General features: G+C 38.8%; 1 protein-coding gene across 3 annotated transcripts in view; it reads right to left on the reverse strand.

Annotated features, from left to right (window-relative positions):
• Nucleotides 1-7,276: 7,276 nt before the first annotated feature.
• The window catches only part of EIF4E3 (eukaryotic translation initiation factor 4E family member 3), a 38,936-nt gene continuing 24,789 nt past the window's right edge, over nucleotides 7,277-21,423 (reverse strand). For all 3 annotated transcript variants that reach the window (XM_087431344.1, XM_087431342.1, XM_087431343.1), the window contains 4 exons: nucleotides 20,130-20,190; nucleotides 17,429-17,495; nucleotides 13,840-13,995; nucleotides 7,277-9,270 (listed from right to left, as the gene is read on the reverse strand). In XM_087431344.1, the coding sequence (XP_087287470.1) occupies nucleotides 9,224-9,270; nucleotides 13,840-13,995; nucleotides 17,429-17,495; nucleotides 20,130-20,190 (331 nt within the window). In that variant the 3' untranslated portion in view covers nucleotides 7,277-9,223. The remainder of the gene's footprint in view (nucleotides 9,271-13,839; nucleotides 13,996-17,428; nucleotides 17,496-20,129; nucleotides 20,191-21,423) is intronic.

The following is a 21,423-nucleotide window of genomic DNA, read 5'->3' on the forward strand; positions in this document are numbered from 1 at the left end:
AGTCTGCTTGTGTGGCACTGATGCAAAAAAGCAGATTAGAAAATGTGTATTTTTCCCACATAAGGTATGGAATGAAGGAAAGATCACTGATTTTAACAGCCAGAAGATTTGGGGGATCTGGCTGCAACTTTGCCACCAACTGCTTGTATGACCTTAAATAAATTCTTTCTACTTTCTGGGTCATTTCTTCATCTGTAAAATGAAAAGGTAGAACTAGACCAGCGAGTTTTCAAGCTTTTTCTTAAAGCTGTACATCCTTTCCTTTAGAAAGGATCTTATAATAGGAATCTCAAAATTCTTGTACACCAGAATCTTCAACTTCCGTCAAGGTAGCCTAGCATTGGGAGAACAGGCTGGAGCCACACTACCTTGGATGTATCTTGGCTCTGAGAGAGACTGTGTGACCTTGGGCAAGTTACTTCACCTCTCTGAACCTGTTTCACACATACAGAAAATGGGAATAACAATAATAGTATTTACCTTGTAGTGTTTTGTGGAGAAGTCTATTAAGTAATCTACTGCTTAGATGGCATAAGTCCATAGACATTAGCTATTATTTATTACTGATATTATAGCTATGAACAGAGCCACACACTACAGCAGAAACATGTCAAACTCTGCCCAATCACTGACTTATGGGGGTGGCAACTGCTTACAGAGTGTCATTCTGCACTTATGATTTAAAGAGCTTATATATAACTTTTCTGAACCCAACTTTCATAAGTAGAGGAGCTTCTATATAAAAAGATAAAAGTGATGTTTATCACTTGAGTGATAAAACCAGAAAGAAATGCAAGGAAGTGCTTACTGTAGGTCAGGGTAATGGTTATTTTAGTGGGGAAGGCAGGGGCTGTGACTGGGAGGGGACTCGTGAAGGGGGCTCCTGAGGGGGCTGACAAAGTTCTATTTCTCGACCTGGGTGCTGTTATAAGCATGTTCCTATAACAATTCACTCAGTTACACATTTGTTTTGAGTGGTTTTCTGTATCTTTGTTTTATTACAATAAAAAGGTTTTAAAAAATGATGTTTCACAAAACAAAATCAATAAGTACATAAATTATGCTTACTGGCTTCCAAAATGTTAACATTTTGCCATGCAATGCATATCAGTATAGATGTGTTATTGTTTTACTACACTTTAAAAATACTTTAAAAAATATATTTTACAATAGGAGCTTTGTTTGCAGTATCTAAAAGTATTTCTATAGACCCAGCTACCTGGGGAACACTCTTTGCAAGCCAATGGACTTCTGTTAAAATTTTATTTATGATTCCATGATGTTTGTTTTTTTTTTAAAAAAAGATACATTCTGAATATCAAAGTTTTGTCCCTTATAACTTGACTATCTTCATGAAACGCTAATTATTTTTGCCTTAAAAAGGGACCATTGCTTTAGTGTTTAACTTTCATTTTCATCATTCTCCAGTAAGAGTAAGTCACAAAACCCACAACTTTCCTAGGACTTGAAACCTTCCTTCAGTTCTGTGCTTTCTAGAATTCTGCATGTGCAAAAAGCAAATGATTTAAGTTTCCCGAGTGAAAGAGGAAATTGGGGAGTAAGATCTTGTCCACATCTTTGGGGCTGGGAGGAGCACACATCTAACCATACCATCTGTACAAATGGTACCAGAGTTCAACATGCTTATGATTAGAAGGCCTTATGATTTATGCTTGCTAGTTAAATATGCTTATGATTTAAACTTATTTTCTCTGGCAAGAAATAAGCTAGTCAGCACCATAGCCTAGCCAGATGATAGGAAATAAATACATATTTCAATGATATACATTTTAACTTGCTGAGCCTCGTAAATGCTACTGTTTTCTTTTCTTCCTATAACAAAAGATCTATCTTTCCGTAGGATTCCAGAGTTTTTTTTTTCTTTAACACAGTACATTCATTAGTGAACACAGTTAAAAGTTCTTTAATAGCCGTTAGTACACTAAAAGAATCACTGGTGTTAGTCTCGAAAACACTGTAGCTTAGGTGGGAAGACAGAGCCTATGCTTATAAAACAACCAAGAACAAAGTGCATTAATAACCACCAGATGATAAAGTACACGCAGATTACACAGTAATCAGACTCAAACATGAGAGGGAGATATCATGAAATCTTAAAGCCTTCAGAGTGTTATGCCCTGCCCCTCAAAGATTTCATTAAATTCACTGTGTTAAAATTAACTGGGCATCACATACATAACCTTGAATTGCTTGCTTCTACAGTGAGAGATAGGAAAGTCTACATATGAATGGGAGAAATAACAGTTGGCTGGTATTTTTTGTTTGTTTTTAAAGGGATATATTAGACTGTCAGAAAGGAAGAGTAAAATTCACTTTACTTGGGCTAAATGGGGGACAACTGAATCTTATAGGCAAATTGGAGGACAAAACGGAAACAAGAGTAATTGAGTTATTCTAAAATGAAACCATTCTTACGAAAGAGCACAGAAAAAGAATTGAAATACATAAAGTGTGTTTTCTAAAAGACCAAGATGAGCCCCGTCACCAAATATGTTCAATAGGGGAGTACAAGAAATAAAAAGAGCTGCTTCCAGTCAGAGTACCATAGACAACCTACTAAGTGTCAGGCACACGCTAGGAGGAGTTGGATAGAAAGTTTCACTATGTGCCAGATAAACAGGGTTATGACAATCACCACACATATACTTGGAATCTAACTAAGATGAAGCAATGTGGTTAACAAAACTGCATGACATTTTAAGCTTGAGAGAGGAGAATGACATTTCTATACTACAGGACCCAAATACAGAGTGAGATTTAGTGGCAACAGGTTAGAGAAAATCTCAACATAAAGTTCTACAAACTAATAAACATTTAAAACAAACCCGACCAAGTTATAACTTGAAAAAGGAAGGAGTACAAATTCATAGCAATATCGTCTCAAATGAGAAAACTGCAAGAACTTTTGCATGGAAAGTCTAAACATTTGCACTAAACACATAAATCACTACATTTTCAAGTAAGAAAAGGTCAGTCTCATCTTACCTTATTGCTGTAAAATGCTGGAATAAAAATTACTGACTTATAGAAGCAACTTTCACATGTATCTGAACATCAAACACAACACACAATATAAAATCAAAAATAACTAGAACAGAAAAGTTTTCAGTCTGACCTTAAAAATACTGAGCAAATCACTAGATGAAGCCAGATCAAAAGGAAGGGCATTACACCAGCTTGTAGCCAGATGTGGAAGGGCCCCAAATGCACAGGGCACAGATGGTATACAGTGGGGAGGAGGGGGCACAAGCATATCCAAAACATAAGGCAAATAAACCTGCTTCAACTTACACAGGTAAGACAGTCTGAAAGAATGAATAATTTTGACTGCAACTGATAAGATTTTCAATTTGAGACGAATGGTACTGGATGTACATGCTAAAGTGTGCTTACTGGTTTAAGCTCTGAAATACTTTTGTGTAGTAATTTAAATGGAACTAAAACATCCGTGAGGATACATGCAAAGGGATGGTGACTTGTTATTAAAAGATTACTAAGAAGATAGTTTAACTTTTTAATAAAACCATACAGTGGATGTAAGCCATATTATTTGATTAAGTTCTGAGAGATCTGGGGGGAATTTAATGTATGCTCACAAAGTTAATAGCTCTATTTGAAAACAGAAACCCTATAAGTTTATTAAAATGCTCAAAGTCCTTTAATATTCCCCATTCATCATATAATGTAAAGTGCTAAAATTAAAAATTTCACCTTCTGAAATCTTCGTATGTAAAAAGACCAGAGGTACCATTAATTTTCTATAGAAAACTCAGAAACGCTCATATTTACTTCATGCTCCGCTGTCTAACGCAAAGTGGCCAGTTTAATAAATCTCAAACACTTGTTCCAAAATAAAAGTTTAAGAAAAATTCTCTGACTTCAACATTAGAAGTTGAAATTTTCATAAATAAATCTTGCATTTAGTTAAATGAGTTGATGATCTTTTTCAGGCAACAACCAAAATAAAACATTTAACACAGATTCCTTCAACCCCATGATTTCTGAAGGACACAGGAGCATAGAATATCCAAAAGGCTATTTTATTGGATATTCTAATAAGGTACATTCAACACACACATATACAATGGGACTCTAAATTTTAGTAGCAATGATGAACAAAAAAATATTGACTTCACAATGACTTTTGCTTATCATTCACATGATTTAGGGAATACTTATTTGATTTTTTTGACACTTCTATGCATTAAAGAAACCCTCCAGTTTAGTAACAGCTCTGCTAACCTATGTCTAAGAGTGACAATTAATTTTAGTGCAAATTCATTCACAGACTACTTTGATAGTCATTTGAATGGTTTTGCGTTATTTTACATGCAATTTTATAGCTCTGTAATGTTCATTTAATCTTTGTTCAATGATGCTGAACCCCAGATGCCATAAGACATTATAGAAAAGCAGTTACCACACATAGGGAGTAACTACTTTTTCTGAACATTAATTTCTTTTTTCTTAACAGGCTGAAATGGTATTTAGAAAAGAGAAAAGCCACCACGCTGTATTAAAGGTTTTTTATGATGGACTTGCGGAGAGGGGCTACCTATTATGCTGTAGTCCTCGCCATAAAGTTCTTATTTACCAGCATCATCTTCTCAAGTCTTAGTGGTAACGGCTTTCTCCAGCCTTCCTGGAGTTGTTGGGATTATACATTCGAATCAGGTCATCTGAGAGGGCTTGGGAGGTGGGAGGCTTTCCTTATTTGTCATAGTGGGGGGTTGGCTATAATCAGGGGTTCTCAAAGTGAGATCTGAAGGACATCTGCATTAGAATCACTGGGCACTTGCTAAGAAGGCAGGTATCTAGGCCTTCCAGACCTACTGAAATCAGAATCTCTAGGATTGGAGTCAAGAAATCTGCATATTAAGTAAACACCCCAGTGATTCCTCTGCATGCTCAGGGGTGAGAAGCACTGGTAGATGATCTCAAAGGTCCTTTCCATTCTAAAATTCTAAGAGTCTGAGTTTTCTTTTAAAAAATGGAGTCATGTCAGCAAGACGAAAATATCTCTACAACACAAGATAGTGACTTTTAGCCTCAATGGGTTAACCTACATAAGAAGTGTTTCCAGATTTTGATGCCTATGTAAAAACAGAAAATGAGACAGAACAGTATCATCAGATGTGTAAGGAATCTATTGGGGCTTTTTCCCTTGTGAGAGAAGTAGAAGAAGAACCCATTCTAACTGATATCCAGGAGCATAGGTTCAAAGGGTTTTTCACTGCACCTCTGTTCCTATCTTGTTCCTCTTCACCTTCTGACTCCTCTCAGCTGCTGAGGCAATTATCCTGGCTTGCACAATCCTGTGTCACCAAACTCTTAAGTAATTTTGAATTGGTCTGCATCGATTCTTTTAAGAAATAAACTACCCACAGGCAGTCCTCTACTTGCATTTGTATTGAGTGAGACCTTACAGAACATACACCATAGGAAAGGTAAATCATAGACTTACATTTTTAAAGGGGAGTTCCATATTTAGAAAGCTAAAAAAAAAACCCAAACCCTAATTTTACTTCTCCCTTTGGGCACAATATTTGATGGAATATTTCTGGTATTTCATGTTAGTTTATTTCATTCTTTTTCTTCATAACTGCTTCTAGGCTCAATGAGAGCCTAAGATTTGAGATTTTTTAAGCACATCTGGGGAGTTCTACCTTTGACACACTTTTATTAGGTATAGGAGAGCTAAATTTCTATTGGTAGTATATCATCAAATTTTTATAAAACCGTAAAAGCAAAATGCAGTAGAATCTTAAAATAATTACAAAAACATAGCTGGATAAATTATGCTGCTGAGCCAGAACCGTCGGCTGGAAGGCAGCGCCACCATGTGATCGCTCCAAATGTTGTCAGTTTTGTGTAAGTACGAAAGTTGGGATCCTCTAAGAGTTGAGCATCTTATAGCAAAGGCCCAACTCCTATAATAATAAGGTTATTTTCAAACACCTAACTGTAACACTGCTTCAGTCACTGGGAATGAGAGGGAGAAAATGAGAGCTGTTTATAATGAGGACATCTGATTATGTATAGGCCTATCAATGGCCAGGCTGGATCACTTATGTAGTACTTGATCAGGGTGACGTGTTTTGGAGTTAGGTTGACAGACTTGGAGTGTTCTTGGTTTAAGGAAGCCTGGATTGGGATGTAGCCTGCAGACTTCAATGTCCAGCTCTGTTGCTCGCCAGCCCCATGTCCTTCCACAACAGACAGGTCTGGTCAAGGCACTGGCCCTGTCGGTAGATTGGACATTGCGTCTAATGGACCTAATTATACCCAGAGTTTCTTTCAACTATAAAGTCTTGTGACTGTGTGTATGATACAGACGTGAGCTAAATTCAAGAAGAGAGTTGAGAAGGTTAGAGTCAAACTCACTTAAAGTTTGCTAGAGTTGTGTTTTTCTTTTCATGGTTTTTCTCCATCGACTGTACCATGAATTTAATATCAACATTATATTAAATGTGTATATTTGCTGTAAACTACACCCTCATTTCAGAAATGTGGAAAAGTGGGGGAGAGGAGGAAATTTTTAATTGGAGTCAGTCAGTACTTCAGAAAGTGTTTAACGAAAATTGAAATCTAGACAAGTTACTTTAAATGGATATTATTCGTCCTTATTTAAGGGGTGTGACTTTCCCGATGTAAGCAAGCACTTGAGGTTTGACAACCCAGGGAATAATAGGAGGCGAGAAAGCATGCTGGTTTCCATGACAGTCGATGGCTCTGCATCACAGACCCCAGGAATGACAAAGACAAGAAAGTGAGCTCTCGGGCTTCTGTATGGCTCTTTGTGGAGAGCACAGGCTACGTCTGCAAGGACTTGGTTGAAAAAACCCAGATTCTAGTATAAGTTCCCACTTTCCCCAGCTTGGCCAAGATGGGTACACTGCCCTGACACAAAAGTCACATGCTCCACAAAATATTTCCTTGTATCTCGAAAGAGTATTAGCTTCTTTAATCCAAGGAGGTAATGAGAGGTTTTTAAAGTGATTAAATCAGCTTAGTTCACACAACGTCTCTTACAAACTAAATATTCAATTAAAACAATTTCCAAAGCAAAATCTGACAAAATCCTCTCAAAGTAACTTAGATGATAGGTTCTTAACCTAGGCAAATTAAATCCTTCTCATAGTTGGTATTTTCCACAAGGTCATAATAGTTGCACAAGTACTCTGGGACAAAAATCTACTTGTGTGTTAAGCCATGTTTTGTGATCATAAGCAATAGAAACTAGAAAACATGAATGTGAGCCTAACAGTCCTATTTATTTTATTTATTTTTTTTACTTCAAAGGCTACATACATGCAAAAGTTGAACATGTCATCACAATGCTTTAAATAAAATCCAAAAATAAAAATACTTCAAAATCCATTTACTTATGGAAATATATATGACAATTATAATGAAGATAAGTCAATTATATCCTTTTTCTAATCTATCAGAAAAATACTTATATTATAAAAAAGAATTTTAATTCATGTCCAGAATAATTTTTTTAAATCCTTGATGAATAATTTAAAAACAAGTTGGATGTTAGTACAATGTTTAGAGAAACAAGTCCCAGGCTTTTGAAAAATGGGTCGGAAATCCTTACACCTCATTTTGAAATCACTGAAAAAACTCAAGTTTAGAAACAAAGCATTTTTTTAAAACTATGATCATTGTTCTTGTGATTGATGTGGTTAGTAATGAAGTGAAGGGCACAACTTTTATAAATAGATATTGTTGAAAGTCCTTTAAAATGTGGAGAATTTTATTTACAAACACATGTTGGAAGCTTGAAGTAACCCCACCTTTCTCTGCTGGTCAATACTGCAAGAGGAATTAAAAATCCTGAGTACAATGAAGTTCTGAGAGCTTGGCCCTTCTTCAAAACATATAAGCATGCGCTAGCTCCCCTTACTCCAAAAAAAGCCAGCAGGAGGGAGCATCTTCAAACGGGCGGCCCTGCCCCTTTTCAGGTAAAAGCAGGAGGAGGCTTGGCAGAGTCCAGAGAAGGCAATCAGCACATTTTGAGCGAGTCTCAGTGTTCCAGAAGGTGGCCATTTCCTTCCACTAAAACCAGTATTTCTTTCCATATAAATACAATATATATCAACAATTCCAAAAATTAATATGAACAGAATGTACTCAAAGTTCGACTTTTTGAATGTTCACATTCATCCAGGAAATGAGATTTAACTTCCTGCTCCTAAATGAGAAAAGGAGGGGAGAGCCACCCAGGCTGGAGGACTACTTACTGATCATTGGAAACAACGTACAACATGAGCAGGAAAAGGGGCTCATTTAACAACACGTGTTCGAATTGATTTGGAAAGTCCTAAGTGGATGGTACACACACCCAAAATTTGGTAGAAGCTTAACAAACAATTAAAACATCACCTCCTCTTTAAATCAGAAATATAAGGTTTCCTATTGGGAGAAATTCTTTGCTACCACTCTAAGCCTTCCTTTGAAATGGCCAAATTGAAATTCTGGTTAGAAATATTTCCACAGAGGGTCTGAAGACCTAGAGTTTGATTTATATCCTGACACTCTACTGTGATTATAGTTTTTATGTTAGGCAACCCAACTATTATTTTCCTTTCATTGCAAAAAAAAAAAAAAGTCTTAAATAGGAAAAATAAAAGATGTGTGTGCTGTCAGTGCAAAATCAGATTAAGTATGGTTTTTCTTTTCCCTGGGACAGAAAAAAAAAAATGCCCAGTGCATAGTATGTAGGAATGTGTCACAACAAATAATCAAAAGACAGGTTTCACCAAGCTAGTATTCCTCTGAGTACAGTGTGGTTTTCAAAAGCAGTATTGTCATGAGTATGCATATTCTCATTAACTAGGTACAGCAGAGCTACTTAAAGGGAAACCGATTTCTTGTGCCTCAATGAAAGGGGAGTGTAGAAAACAATAATTAGACTGAATAAGGAATTTAAAAGGGCAAAAAAAAAAATTGGAGTGAATAGAACAGAGAATTTAGAAAGCCAAAAAAAAGCAAATAATGTGACGGTAGAAACCCACACAATCTCCCCCCACCCCACCTGTCACTTTGAATCCTAATTGCTCAATCTGCAAGGACAGAAACCCACTCTAAAATGACCAGCATCGGGCTTCGGCAAGTCTTCTCTTCACTCTCCCTCCTGTTAAGACCGTTTCCAAAACCAATCAGCAAAGGACAAAGAATTCTTTACAGAGTGCAATTAGTGTTTTCCACGTCCACCTTCAAAAGCATGATGCTCTTCATGGGCTAAAGGACAGAAAAAAACAAAAAAGAAAAAAAGGAAAGAAAACTTTAAGCAAAGGATGGGGCAACCCTTCTCTAAGGCATCTCATTCAGTTTCCCCAAATGTTGGCAAGAACTCAAATACCTTTTTGTGCCAGTAACTGTTAGCTAAGGCGTGCATTTCCTGAGAAACGTAATAATGAAAATTAAAACAAGGAATAAACAAGCAATGGGCATGCTGCCTGTTTCTTCTTGCTGTGCCAGAGAGGATGAGTAATCCTGACAAGCTGATGAAGAGGATATGTTGGGCTGCAAGCAGATGCTGTAGGGGAAGATGCGTCCCGCAGAACGCACAGGGTGGGGACCTGAGGTTACCCAGGACAGGCCCATTCATAAGCCTATCTTTAAAAATAAAATAAAACAAAAATAAAACAAAACAAAGAAGAACACAAGGGCAGTAGCAATTCTATTATGTTCCCCCCACCTCTGAACACCCTCTGTGGGAAATGACATTTCATTAAATTGATGGGTCTTTTATTTTTCCCAATCATGGGTTGTTTTTTCTTTTTTTTTTCAGCCCTCCTGTCTGGCTTGCAAATGACTAATTACAATTAGGAACTCAAGAATAAAAGATTACACTACCAAAAATATTTTCCAAAGAATTGAAATTTTATCAAGTGGAAGTGGGAAATGGGAGACCTAGGAAACACATAACGTTTCCTCCCAGGCAAAAGGCCAAGTTTGAAAATCCACTGCCTGGACTTGGTCAACCGTCATCACGAAGCAAGGGCACACCAAGTGGAAAAGTCGCTGTGGCTTGGGACTGATAAAGCCAAGGGTGACTCAGGACCCCCTATGCTTTGTGCCCCCATACCCTACCCCCATGGGCAGTGCAGGATATCCTAGGAAGGCACCAATGACCTGGCCCATTTCACCTGTTAAGCCCCTCCCAATTCTCTGTTTTTAATATAGACTAAATTCGTCAGACTACTGTGGGGTAGGCGGAGGGGAACAGGACCATTTTCCCTTCAGGATCATCCTGGATGTCACCTCAACCTGCTTGTCACTTGGATAAATGGTGGGAGAAGTACACTTTATAGCTCCCAGGGTAACCTCGCGTTGGCTCAATTCCTAAGAGTGGCTTGTAATCCGAACTGATTTCACTGAACGTTTCTTTCTTTTTTTTTTTTGGTGAGGAAGACCAGCCCTGAGCTAACATCCGATGCCAATCTTCCTCTTTTTGTTGAGGAATATTGGCCCTGAGCTAACATCCGTGCCCATCTTCCTCCACTATATGGGACGCCGCCGCAGCATGGCTCGACAAGTGGTTCCGAACTGGCGAACCCTGGGCCACCGCAGTGGAGTGTGCACACTTAACCAGTTGCGCCACCAGGCTGGCTGGCCCTCACTGAACATTTCTTACATGTAGAATTTCACAAATATTTTACTTTGTATGTTTTATTTTTTCTTTTTAGGAAAGACTTTTAGGACAGACACCAAAGAAAACATGGTCTGCCCTGCAATAAAATATGAAGTGCTGCTGGGTCAAGTGGAGGAGACACAGACCTCTCGGTGATGCTGGGCTCCAAATCATAAATCAAGAGATACGGACTGTCCAAGGATTTCTATTACTTCTAAGTGCGAGGGACAGTCTGAGGTGGTCATAGTTGAGACACTGAAATACTGCCATTTTCATGGGTTATGGAGATAGGAGAACAGAACACTCAGAATGGGGAAAGTTCTGGGGAACAAAGGAAGCTCTGTCAGCCTTACGTTAGCCTTGGTAGAAAGGGTATAGAGAAATGCTTGAAGCCAGGAGTCAGCAAACTTTTCTGGAAAGGGGCAGAGAATAAATACTTCAGGCTTTGTGGACCATAGGATCTCTGTCCCATCTATTAACTCTTGCCTTTGTGACACTAAAGCAGCCAGAGATGATATGTACACAAATGGGCTTTGCCAGGTACCAGTACACTTTATATATATATGGACACTGAAATTTGAATTTCATACAGTTTTCAAGCGTTACGAAATGTAGTTTTTCTTTTGATTTTTTCCAAAATTTAAAAATGTGAAAACGATTCTCAGCTGTAGCCCATACAAAAGTAGGTGGGGAGGGGGCAGATGTGGCTTGAGGTTTGTAGTTTGCCAACCTTTGCTCTAAACAATTCTCACATCAGAAAAGACATTTGTCATTCAGCTGCTCTGAAGAAACTAAAAGAATTTGCAGGGAGGGGTCTCTGTACATTGTGAGTTTCTCAGTCAAGTAACCAATCTGAATTCAAACCATCCATAACTTATCAACAGCCTAATCCTCATCCACTCTGCTGGAGGCCTTCACAGAATAGTCGAGGGCTGCCTACATGGAAAATGTGCCCTGTCACCTGGCTCCAGCACCTTGTGCATACTTACACCAGGATCCTATTAAAAAGACAGAGTGATAGCATGGAGTTGGCCATTTCTAACTTAGCTCACCGCACAACTGTTCCCATCATGCTGGGAATAAGATTTCTGCCCAAAACTCATTTTTCCAAATCAATTTTGCAGCATGTGGTGTATAACCCTACTGAGTAAAGGACTGCCTGCTTTCTGTGAAATAAAGAGAACTGCTTTTTTTTCTAATTCAATTTTTATTTGAATCATCTTTGAGTTTTTAAATGTTAATTTATGCCATTAAAATATGGATTTCTACTGAGACCAGTAGCCAGTTCTGCATTACTCACAAACTTCACAGTGGCATCTATCTTTAGGATGTCTACTCAGCTTGATTCAACTGGCCAAGCTGCATCGTCCCCCCTTTGTTTGTTTTTCCTTCCCCCCAGCCATCACAACAGCTAAGCAGTGACTCCTTCTGGTTCAGTCTTACCTGATTATTGCCACTGCTCTAAAAACTAGCCTAACCTTTTTTGGCCTAATTATCTAATGAAACACTCATATCATCTTAACCTGATGCTAACGAGCGTGTTACCTGGAAATTTAATCATAGAATTTTGAAGTAGAAGGGACCTTGGAGATCATTTAAGACCAACCACCTCGATATTTACATGAGAAAGTGAAAGGATGAGAAGTTGTGACTTCCTCGAGGTCACACTGTTGAAGTGGGACAAAAAGCCAGAGTGCCTGACTTAATGATTCCAAATTGCTTTTCTCCTCTTTTGAGTCAAATGTGGAGCTGGTTCAAAGGCGGAAAGAATGTTTTAGCCCCGTTCATAAATGGCAATGAAACACACTTCCTTCCAGAAGCAGAGTTTCTGCTGGGGTTAGTCTTGTGGCATGGAAAAAGGAAAAGACCCTTGGTGACCTTTCAGTTACTATCTGGGTTGAAAATACAAGTAATGTTCCCTAAGGAATGCAAATTGCATCTACAAATTGCAATTTCCACACTGCACAGCCAATAAGCGACTTCTGCAGTGCCATCTTTCCGTCTCTTTTATTGAAACTTTGATTTACAATTCAGAAGCTAAGCACCTCCTGAATACCTGCAGCACCTGATCGGTTCCACTGCTTAAAATCTAAATCATTCGGCCTGTGATTATATGATTCCTTAGAGGGAGGTCTTGCTTTTAACATCCTCTATCATACTAAGACAATCATGAAAAAAAATTCGATTTGTTCTCCTTTTTGGTAAAGGGTTGGGAAAAGCGAAACAATAATGAAGTGTATTTCAGCAATTCTAAGATGCATTCCCCCACTCCCCATGCCATGTTTGAAGACCCCTAGAATCAATAATGTGTCATGGTTTAATTGGAAGCCTTTTATTTTTCTTTCTTAGTAATACTAAAATAATACTTATCATCAAAGGCATCTTAGATTCAATGAAATACAGTAGTTAAAAAAACTGGGTTACTGACTCTTGGAACAGTTTGGGAAATAGGAAATTTATCATATACGTGTAAGGCTGTCAATGCTTTTCTCTAACTCATTGTTAAAAGTGTAACCCACAGTTTGATCTACCAAACATTGGTTTAATAGCACTAAGCTGTTTTCATTATGAAAAAGATGACTTTTTCAAAAGAGCACACAAAAGCAATGAACATGAATCATGATGGAAACAATGGGTCCACACACCTATTCATACTGCTAACATTTCACCACTAGGCGTGAATTCTCCTTCGGTTCTGTGTCACAGTCTCCCATAATGAGGAAGTATTAGCATTTCAGTAGAACATTCAATCATTCCAGCGCTCAGAACGCATTCCTCCACAAACTCAGATGTTACACATTATAAACTCCTGTTTATGAAGGGAAGATTGAATATCTACCTGCCAGCTCATATAATAACATTTTTGTTATTGTTGCTTCAAATAGAAGGTAATTTTTTCTGAGAATGACAAATGTAAGATCAGGTTTAAATTTTTGAAATAACAAATACATTATGTATCTCCTTTTCTGATCCATGCATTTAGGTGAAAATAAAATCTCATTTTAATTTCTGAGACTAAACTTGTTTTTTTAAAACAAGTGAATGTATCTTATTATTTTCTGGATTATAGAATTTCAAGTGATTCTGCCTTCACCTCATTTGCAACACAGTTTCTATCTTGAAAAGTATGATAGAATAAGCTAGAAAGTAATAATCCAAAATGAAGCACTTACGTTTATAAAATACTGCTTTAAAAGATATGTGGGGCAGAAGTTCATAGATCTTTTCTAAAACGGTCGCTTCACCCACTAAAGAGGCATTGACATTCCAGACTTGGACGACATCTTCTCGGTCCCGAACGCTGACACTAACTCCTATGACTTCGTCATCTGAGGGGAAGGTATGGAAAAAAGAAATAAGTGATAATTTCAAGTCTGCCTGCGTTGTTTTTAAGCACTTATCATTCTATCTGTAAGTTATGGATAAGATGATAAAAAGAAGGTGGCAAGAGAAAACCCGTAATAAATACTGTTTCTAAGGGGAATTGTTGGACGAAAGCAAGTTAGCAGGCAAAAGCTCTAGCAGTCACATCGCATTTATCCAGGGACTTAGATAAACACAGTGTTCCAGCCAAACAATTTTCCAGATAAATAATTTACCCTTTTTAACATGTTACCAAAGCTTTTTGACTATTTCTTACTCTGTTTTGATGAGACTTTTTCTAAAATGAGTTGCATAATACTTTGCCCTCGAAAGCCAAGTGAACTCAAATGAACTTTTCCTCGATGCTTGACTGTCTTTCTTAAGAACAGCAAGTATTTCTCCTGACCTCTGGCCAAGCGTTCAGGGATCTTGGGGTGGTTAGCGCTATTTGCCCCAACACTAACTGGCCCCAGACTGTGTGTTCTGAGTTGCTCTTTCTGCTTTTTGTGGTTTGCTCGTCTGCTCCTTTCCTATTAATTTTTCCTGCTCTCTAGTGCTTCTCTTTAGCCATCCTGCTGCTGGTTTTGGACTTTTTAACTGTGGGCTAGAGAATGAATGACCATCTGTTAGCACTGTGTATAAAGCAAGAGTAAATATCTCCTGAGAGTGGCTCTGCTATTGCAGTATTTCAGTGAACGGACATGAAAGCATTTATCTACACTGATTAATGGAGGTCTTTTTCTTTTTTTAAACTAAATTCTGGATGTGAGGCTGCCTTGTAGATATTTGAGAATGGCAGCTGGATAAGTAAGGTTTTGTTGTACTATTATATACTCCCTTGCAGCCACTTTGTGTACATTAATTTACAGCAAAATGATAGGAGTAAAGACTTTTGATTCCTGGTTTACATGTCTATGACATATTAATGAAACAGGGTCAGCTCTCTGCACTTGCTTATTCAGCATCAATAAGTAAAACGAGAAAGGTAAGCATTATCAAAATTAGAAAATTTTGCTTTAGTTAACATGCTTTGCCTAATTTGCCTAATATTCTGTAAATCTGTAAATCTAAATATTTATGCCATCAGTTTTTCCAATTGACTTCTGGACATTACAACATTCTAGTACTTGGATACAATTTAAATAAGGATATGTCCAATTTACTAAAGGAGTTCATCACCAGTAAAATAATTCCTTCTGTTCACCCTATCCCCCTGTCACCCGCACTCTTCCTTCTTTCCTTTTTAAAAATGAATTTGATCCTTGCTAAATGTGTATGACTTGACACTAAATGATTCCATTTATATAAATGTTTGAAAGCAGCAAAAATTAGCCTACAGTGTTGGAAGTTAGGTTGGTGGCCCCCTTTGGGGGAAGGGATGACAAGGAGGGAAGGATTCGGGGGGGCCAGTAATATTCTGCTCCTTGATCTGGATGCTCATTACAGGCATCTGTTTACTTTGTGAATATTTATCAATCTATACACATTATAGTTTTGTGTACTTTTCTGTATATATGTCACATTTATACAAGAATTTTCAAAGAAATAAATAGTACCTGATCACGGCCATCCACAGGAACTTATTATCCCATCAAGAAATCTGTTTTATGTATAGGTTTCTTATTCTTTAATTTAAACCTTTAAAATCTACTTACTAGAGCTTAATGTTAAATTTTGTGTGAACATAAAATCAAGTTGGGAGGGAAGCTTTGCAGTTTGCCACTTTCAAGAATGGCCATGAAGTCCCTAGATCAGCCTTTGGGGGAAGTAACAGCCTTCTTCAGTCTTTTGGTATTGCCCATTTCTACACTGTTGGTCAGGGGGTGCTATAATTGATGGCTGCTAAATATGCTGAACTATCAGTATTTCAGTTTGGCTTGGCTTTTGGTAACTAGGTGTAGCCTACTGCACTGCACTTTCAGAAACAGCATGGTAAAAGGGCTGCAGCTCTTTGACAAAGGCGGATCTATCAGCAAGCATGTCATATTCATACACAGAATCAACAGCAAAACCTTGATTATTTTAGGGTACTGGCAGCATAAGACGGTAGAGCTGGGAGGAGTCACTGTTTAAAGATGGGGGAGGTGAGGCCCAGAGAGATTAGCTGACTTGCTTCAAGTGGCAGAGCTGGGTTAATGGAAGAGTTAATGGTTAATAGTTAATGGTACTCTCATTTCCTAAGTCAACCACAAAACAATAGGTTTTCTTTACTCAATCCGGGCTATTTATTATTACTTAGACTATTTTCTCTGGTTCTGGAAACAGGAATAATTTATACAGAAAACTTCCTCTCCCAGGGATTTATGTGTTTATAATTATACCTAGGACGCATTTTTGGCTGCATATTGTGAAGCTGCTAACTTACTCCCTATTAAAACAGAAGGAATCTGTACTTTCAAGAGAATTTCATCTTAACCCAGGTTTTGTCTTAAGTGAATAAAAAGTGGTGTAAGAAGTAAGCAGAACAAAAGTAGAATTTTTGAAACAGCTAGTGAGATGAATTTGAAACTTGGTATGGCACTGGTTAGGCCTGCAGGGGCTCCCAAAGAGAGCACCAGCTAAGAAATCTGAGGGCAAATTAATCAATGCCAATTAGTTAAAAAAAAAATCTTAACTAAAAGCTCAGCAGGAAAAATGTTATTCTAAATGTTAACCTAGGAAGCATTCAGAAGGAACTACTCAAGAAGAAAACAAAACTTGAAACAAGCAATTCAATTCTCTTCTTTGAGTGGTTTCATGATAAAAACAAAGCAAAATAAAAATGTCCTCACAGAGGCTCTCAGAAATTCACTCAGTGTTTGAAAATGGTCTCTAAGGTATATAGTCCTGAAGACCTTATATTTTAGCCTCAATTGTGGGGTCACAGGTAATAATGATGAGCGCATCCCTGCCTACCCTTTCTGCTCTCTTTGAGGGGGGACCAAGAGAGGGGCAGAGGGAAGGGATTGGGAAGGACAGAAAGGACTGTCCTTTCTGTCTAGACAACCACTAGACACCAAAGGCACTTTCCCCTTCCGGAAGAACTGAAATAGGAAACCTACCACATATTGTGGTAAGAGCCCAACTGATATCAAATCTTCTTTTCTTTCTGCCTATTTATTTTGGACAGATGGTCATGGAAACTATTAAGATGAGCTATGAGGGGAAAAATATACGCATATACACATATGTACATAAATATAATATACACATAATATACACATATGTAAATATACATGTACATGCACATATAATGCTAAACAGCACAATGACATAAAAAAACCTAAGTAACTTCACAGTTATAAAATAAACAACTTCAAAACATGTTAAAAGTCAAATACACAAAAACAAACGTTGGAAGTAACAAGCACAAGGCACGCACACACAAGGAGCGCCGACCAGAGCAGTGGGCTTCTTTACCTGAAGCGGCACAATCTGTGAACTGTTCCCCGATAGTCGCTAACAACAACTCTTTCCAAACTGTGGACTGGCGTGGGAAAAGAACAAAAAACAAAAAACCAAACCAAACAAACAAAAAAAAACAACAACAAAAAATACATATGTATTTTTAGACAATTATCCTCTGGAGCTAAACAAGTCACATTTTCTTTACCTTCACATGCATTTTCCATGCCCGTGTTTGGAGCCCGCGGGCGTAAACACTCACAACAGTGGCATACGTTGTATTGTTTTACAAATAAATTTACACAGATAGATACAAGTGATCCAAAGTCACAACCTTTGTATCCGAAAAACTTGGTGTCCAAAGTCACAAAGCTAATCTCGAGTGAAACCCCTGATGAAGTTCAGAAGAGTGGGGGGAATATGCATTAAAATGACATAGTTTTCTGATTTCTTTACCTCTCACTGATTGAAAATTTATCAACTGGTTATATTTGAATGCTATTAGTAAAAATCCTTCTTTTCAAAACCCTTTCCTCTGTTTATTTTGCAGTTTATAAGGTACTTCAAAGGTTACACAAGTAAAGAACACTTAAAGAAATTTCCGGTTTCTTGAATACTAGAGACTTGCAAATTTCCATTCACTTGAGGCAGGTTGTTTATGCTAAGGGATAGAACTTTATGGGTAGATGTACGCATTTCCCTGGAAGAATTAGGACATGCTCTGGTCTACTTCCCAGCCGTGAGAAAAACTGGAGTCCTTTCTACTTAGGATCTACTAATGCTTTCCAATAAACAGCCAGTATCCACTCACACGTTACTGGAGGCCTAAAAGTTCTTCTAGTTATTCTCCATCGAAAAGTTCTTAGTCCCATTTATCTTCCTTGCAACAGTTCATAGGCTCTGAACTCTCCCAGAACTGAGTTTGAATTCTCACAGGCGGCTTAGTATCTGTGACCTGGGCAGGTTATCAACCTCTCTGAGCATCAGTTTCCTTAGGTGCACAGAGAATAATAACAGGGCCGACCTCCCGGGGTTGTTGTGACCATGAAATTAGTCCACAAATGCGTTCAAAGGGCTTAGCACTGTGATTGCAACAAAAGGACTCAACATTTAAGATTCATTCCATAAATAGCTGCGTGTTTGCTATATGCCAGGTGCTCAATACACATTAACTATAATAAGAGTGTTTATTACTACGTTCTTAGGAGCTGAAAGCAGCCCAGTTGAAGTTTTAACCAAGACGGCAGCAGTTACCCATGGCGACCTCTCACTCTCAAGAAGGAGGATCTTCTCTTCTCTTTCCTAGACCCTCCCCCTTCTGGTCTACTTGTCTGCCGTCGAGAGAGCATCCCTTCCATTTTCTCTCTCTCCCATCTGCAGTCTCTTACACTGTTAGGGACAAAGCTGATGGTGGAGAGAGGCAGTTAGGGGATGGGCAAGTTCCCTCTCTCATTTTGAATTCAGACAAGGTTGGCCCACTGGACTCCCACTTGGCGACAACTGAGAGTGGGCTGAACTGCTTGGGAGGAGGACATTTGTACAGACATGAAAGCGTTATTGTTTGTGACTGAATGTGGCCAAGTGGGCCAACAAGGAGAGAAAGGACACGTGTGCCTTTCAGCCACTTTTCACCAAACGCTGACATCATGATTGTTTCCACTGGAATTCAAAGTCTAGTGTGAGTAAATAAGAGCCATGAAAAGGAAAGCTTGTTCTTCTCGAAATTAAAAACAACTTACATTTTCTCCCTCTCTCATATTCTCTGCTGTCTCTCCTGTTTAGGGGGCCAGAGGAGTTTCATAGGCCCTGTCTGGTTTGTTATTTGCTCCCCTGGTATTTTTTATTATATATGTCAAATAATAGGCAAGTCTTGGAGCGACACACCTTGATGATAGTTTGCATCTTTGACAAATAAATTTGGTCTTATCTTTTGGTTTGTGCTTATAGGGAAATGACTCCAGCTCAAGCATATGAGTCCCTGGAGACATTTGAATTCTTTGAGCTTATCCACGTGAAAGAAACCATGAAAAGGTGGGACTGGGTAGCATTTGCCCTTTCATCCATTTTCAAAGAAGCTTTTTGGTTTCCCAGGGCTTAAGAATAGACCTGAATGTTCATTTTCAGTCAGTATGATGAATTAGAGCCCAATCCTGAGAAACCTAAGTTTCTGAGGCTCGCAAACCAGCCTCCCAGCAGACCATCCCACCAACCAGGTTCTCCTTAGCCCAAGAAGGAGGCCGGGCATAACCTCCCATGAAACCCCAAAGCATGGCGAGATGCAAGGCATCCAAGCACCCCCATTCTCCATGCCATGGTCATTCTCGGAACTGCTTTTGCCCCCAGTGGAAGAGGGATGAGCCTTTGGTGGGAAGGATCCTGCTGCTTACCATGTAAACCAATTTCTACATGTTAATTATGGCTGGTGGGGAAATGACTGCCATAATCAACTTTTCTGCAAAGTTTCTAGGCGTGTAGCTCTTCAGACTCTATGATGCAGTCACACTATTACACCGTTTCCGTAGAGAAACACAATAAGACATTTTCCAGGTGACAGTGTAAGGCAGAAAATCACCCAGGTCAGAAGAGAATTTCTCATCCCCAGTCCTAGTCTGAGACCACCAGGTAGACTGTCTGAAAAGCACAGGATGCTCATCATATGCAGTCAGCAACAGCCCCAAGCTTAGCCAGTCCTAGAAAAGGATCAGAACAAACCTACCGTGCTGTCCTTGGGGACTTTCATCTTCCATACGCCACCCTTTGCATTACTCTCCTCTTCCCTGGATCAAAGACCAACGTTTAAAGTGATATTCAAGAATTAGGTAGTTCTACATACATTTAGTTTAATAACAAATGACATTAAAAACAAAAAACAATGGAGCATTCTTCAATAAATTCTCCTCCAGTCCCTTTATTGGAAACAGAAGCAGATGAAAGAAAAAGGAAGGGGGTGGAGATGGGAAGAAAGTGGGATTCAGTGGCTACAAGGGCAGGGGAAGGTGATGGGACACCAGATTCTCATCCTCAAGGAGGTGGTGATGAGGTTGCCTAGACTATCTGGGGATGGACAAATTAATACAAGTGCTCCACCTGTGTGAGGGCCTTTACATTTCAATATCACGTTCATGACATCGCCTCATCTGATTCTCTTATCAACCTTGTGTTGTAGGCCTAATAGGAGACTTGGCTCCTGCAGTAGGCATCTGCTGTATTTCCCTGTTTAGTGTCTGCTCCTTCCTCTGGTAAGAGCACCCCAATTTCCCTTTAAGGAGCTACTTGTCCCCTACTCTTATATCAGACCCATTCTGATTGTGTTAATTTCACATCCTAGCTTCAAAGATGGGCTTATGACCCAGGTTTGCCTATGAGAACACTGCCTCTTTCTAGTCTTGTGACTGGCCAGGGATGGAAAGGTGACCCGTGGTGGGCCAATGAGAGCCAACACTGACATCTGACTGGGGCTGGTGAACACTGACATTGATAACCTTGTAGGGTGCAAGACTGGAGCTTATGAAAGCCATTTTACCACCACAAACAGGAGAGCCTGCCTGCACAGTAAACCAACACAGAGGAAAGCAAAGCCAATCTGATAGAGAGCGCCAGATTCCTAATAACATTTGAGCACCCAGATCTGCCAGAAATCAGCCCTACCAGTGGACTGCTCAGTTACGGGGGCCAAAAAATTCCTTTTTTTTGCTCAGGTTAGGTTTATGTCATTTGCTACCAAATGAGCCAAGATACAGTTCCATTTTATTAATGATTAAATAACTTAGAACAGTTGAGGGATATGATATAAGGACTTATTACTAATTGAGACTCTAGCCTAAGCAAACTGGTTTATTGTCCACCACCCTCATCACACCACCAAGCTATTAAAGGACACCGTCCCCTAGACCCTGGGCCATGATCAGTATCACAGACTTTCTACGTGGCCTGTGAGAGAGATATGTCTGAGGCAATATGATCTTCGTTCAACCATACAATAGATGTGGACAACACATCTGTTCCCCTCA

The sequence above is a fragment of the Ceratotherium simum genome, chromosome 5, assembly GCF_057802395.1.
Source record: "Ceratotherium simum simum isolate JZ-2026a chromosome 5, ASM5780239v1, whole genome shotgun sequence".
Lineage (NCBI taxonomy): Eukaryota > Metazoa > Chordata > Mammalia > Perissodactyla > Rhinocerotidae > Ceratotherium > Ceratotherium simum.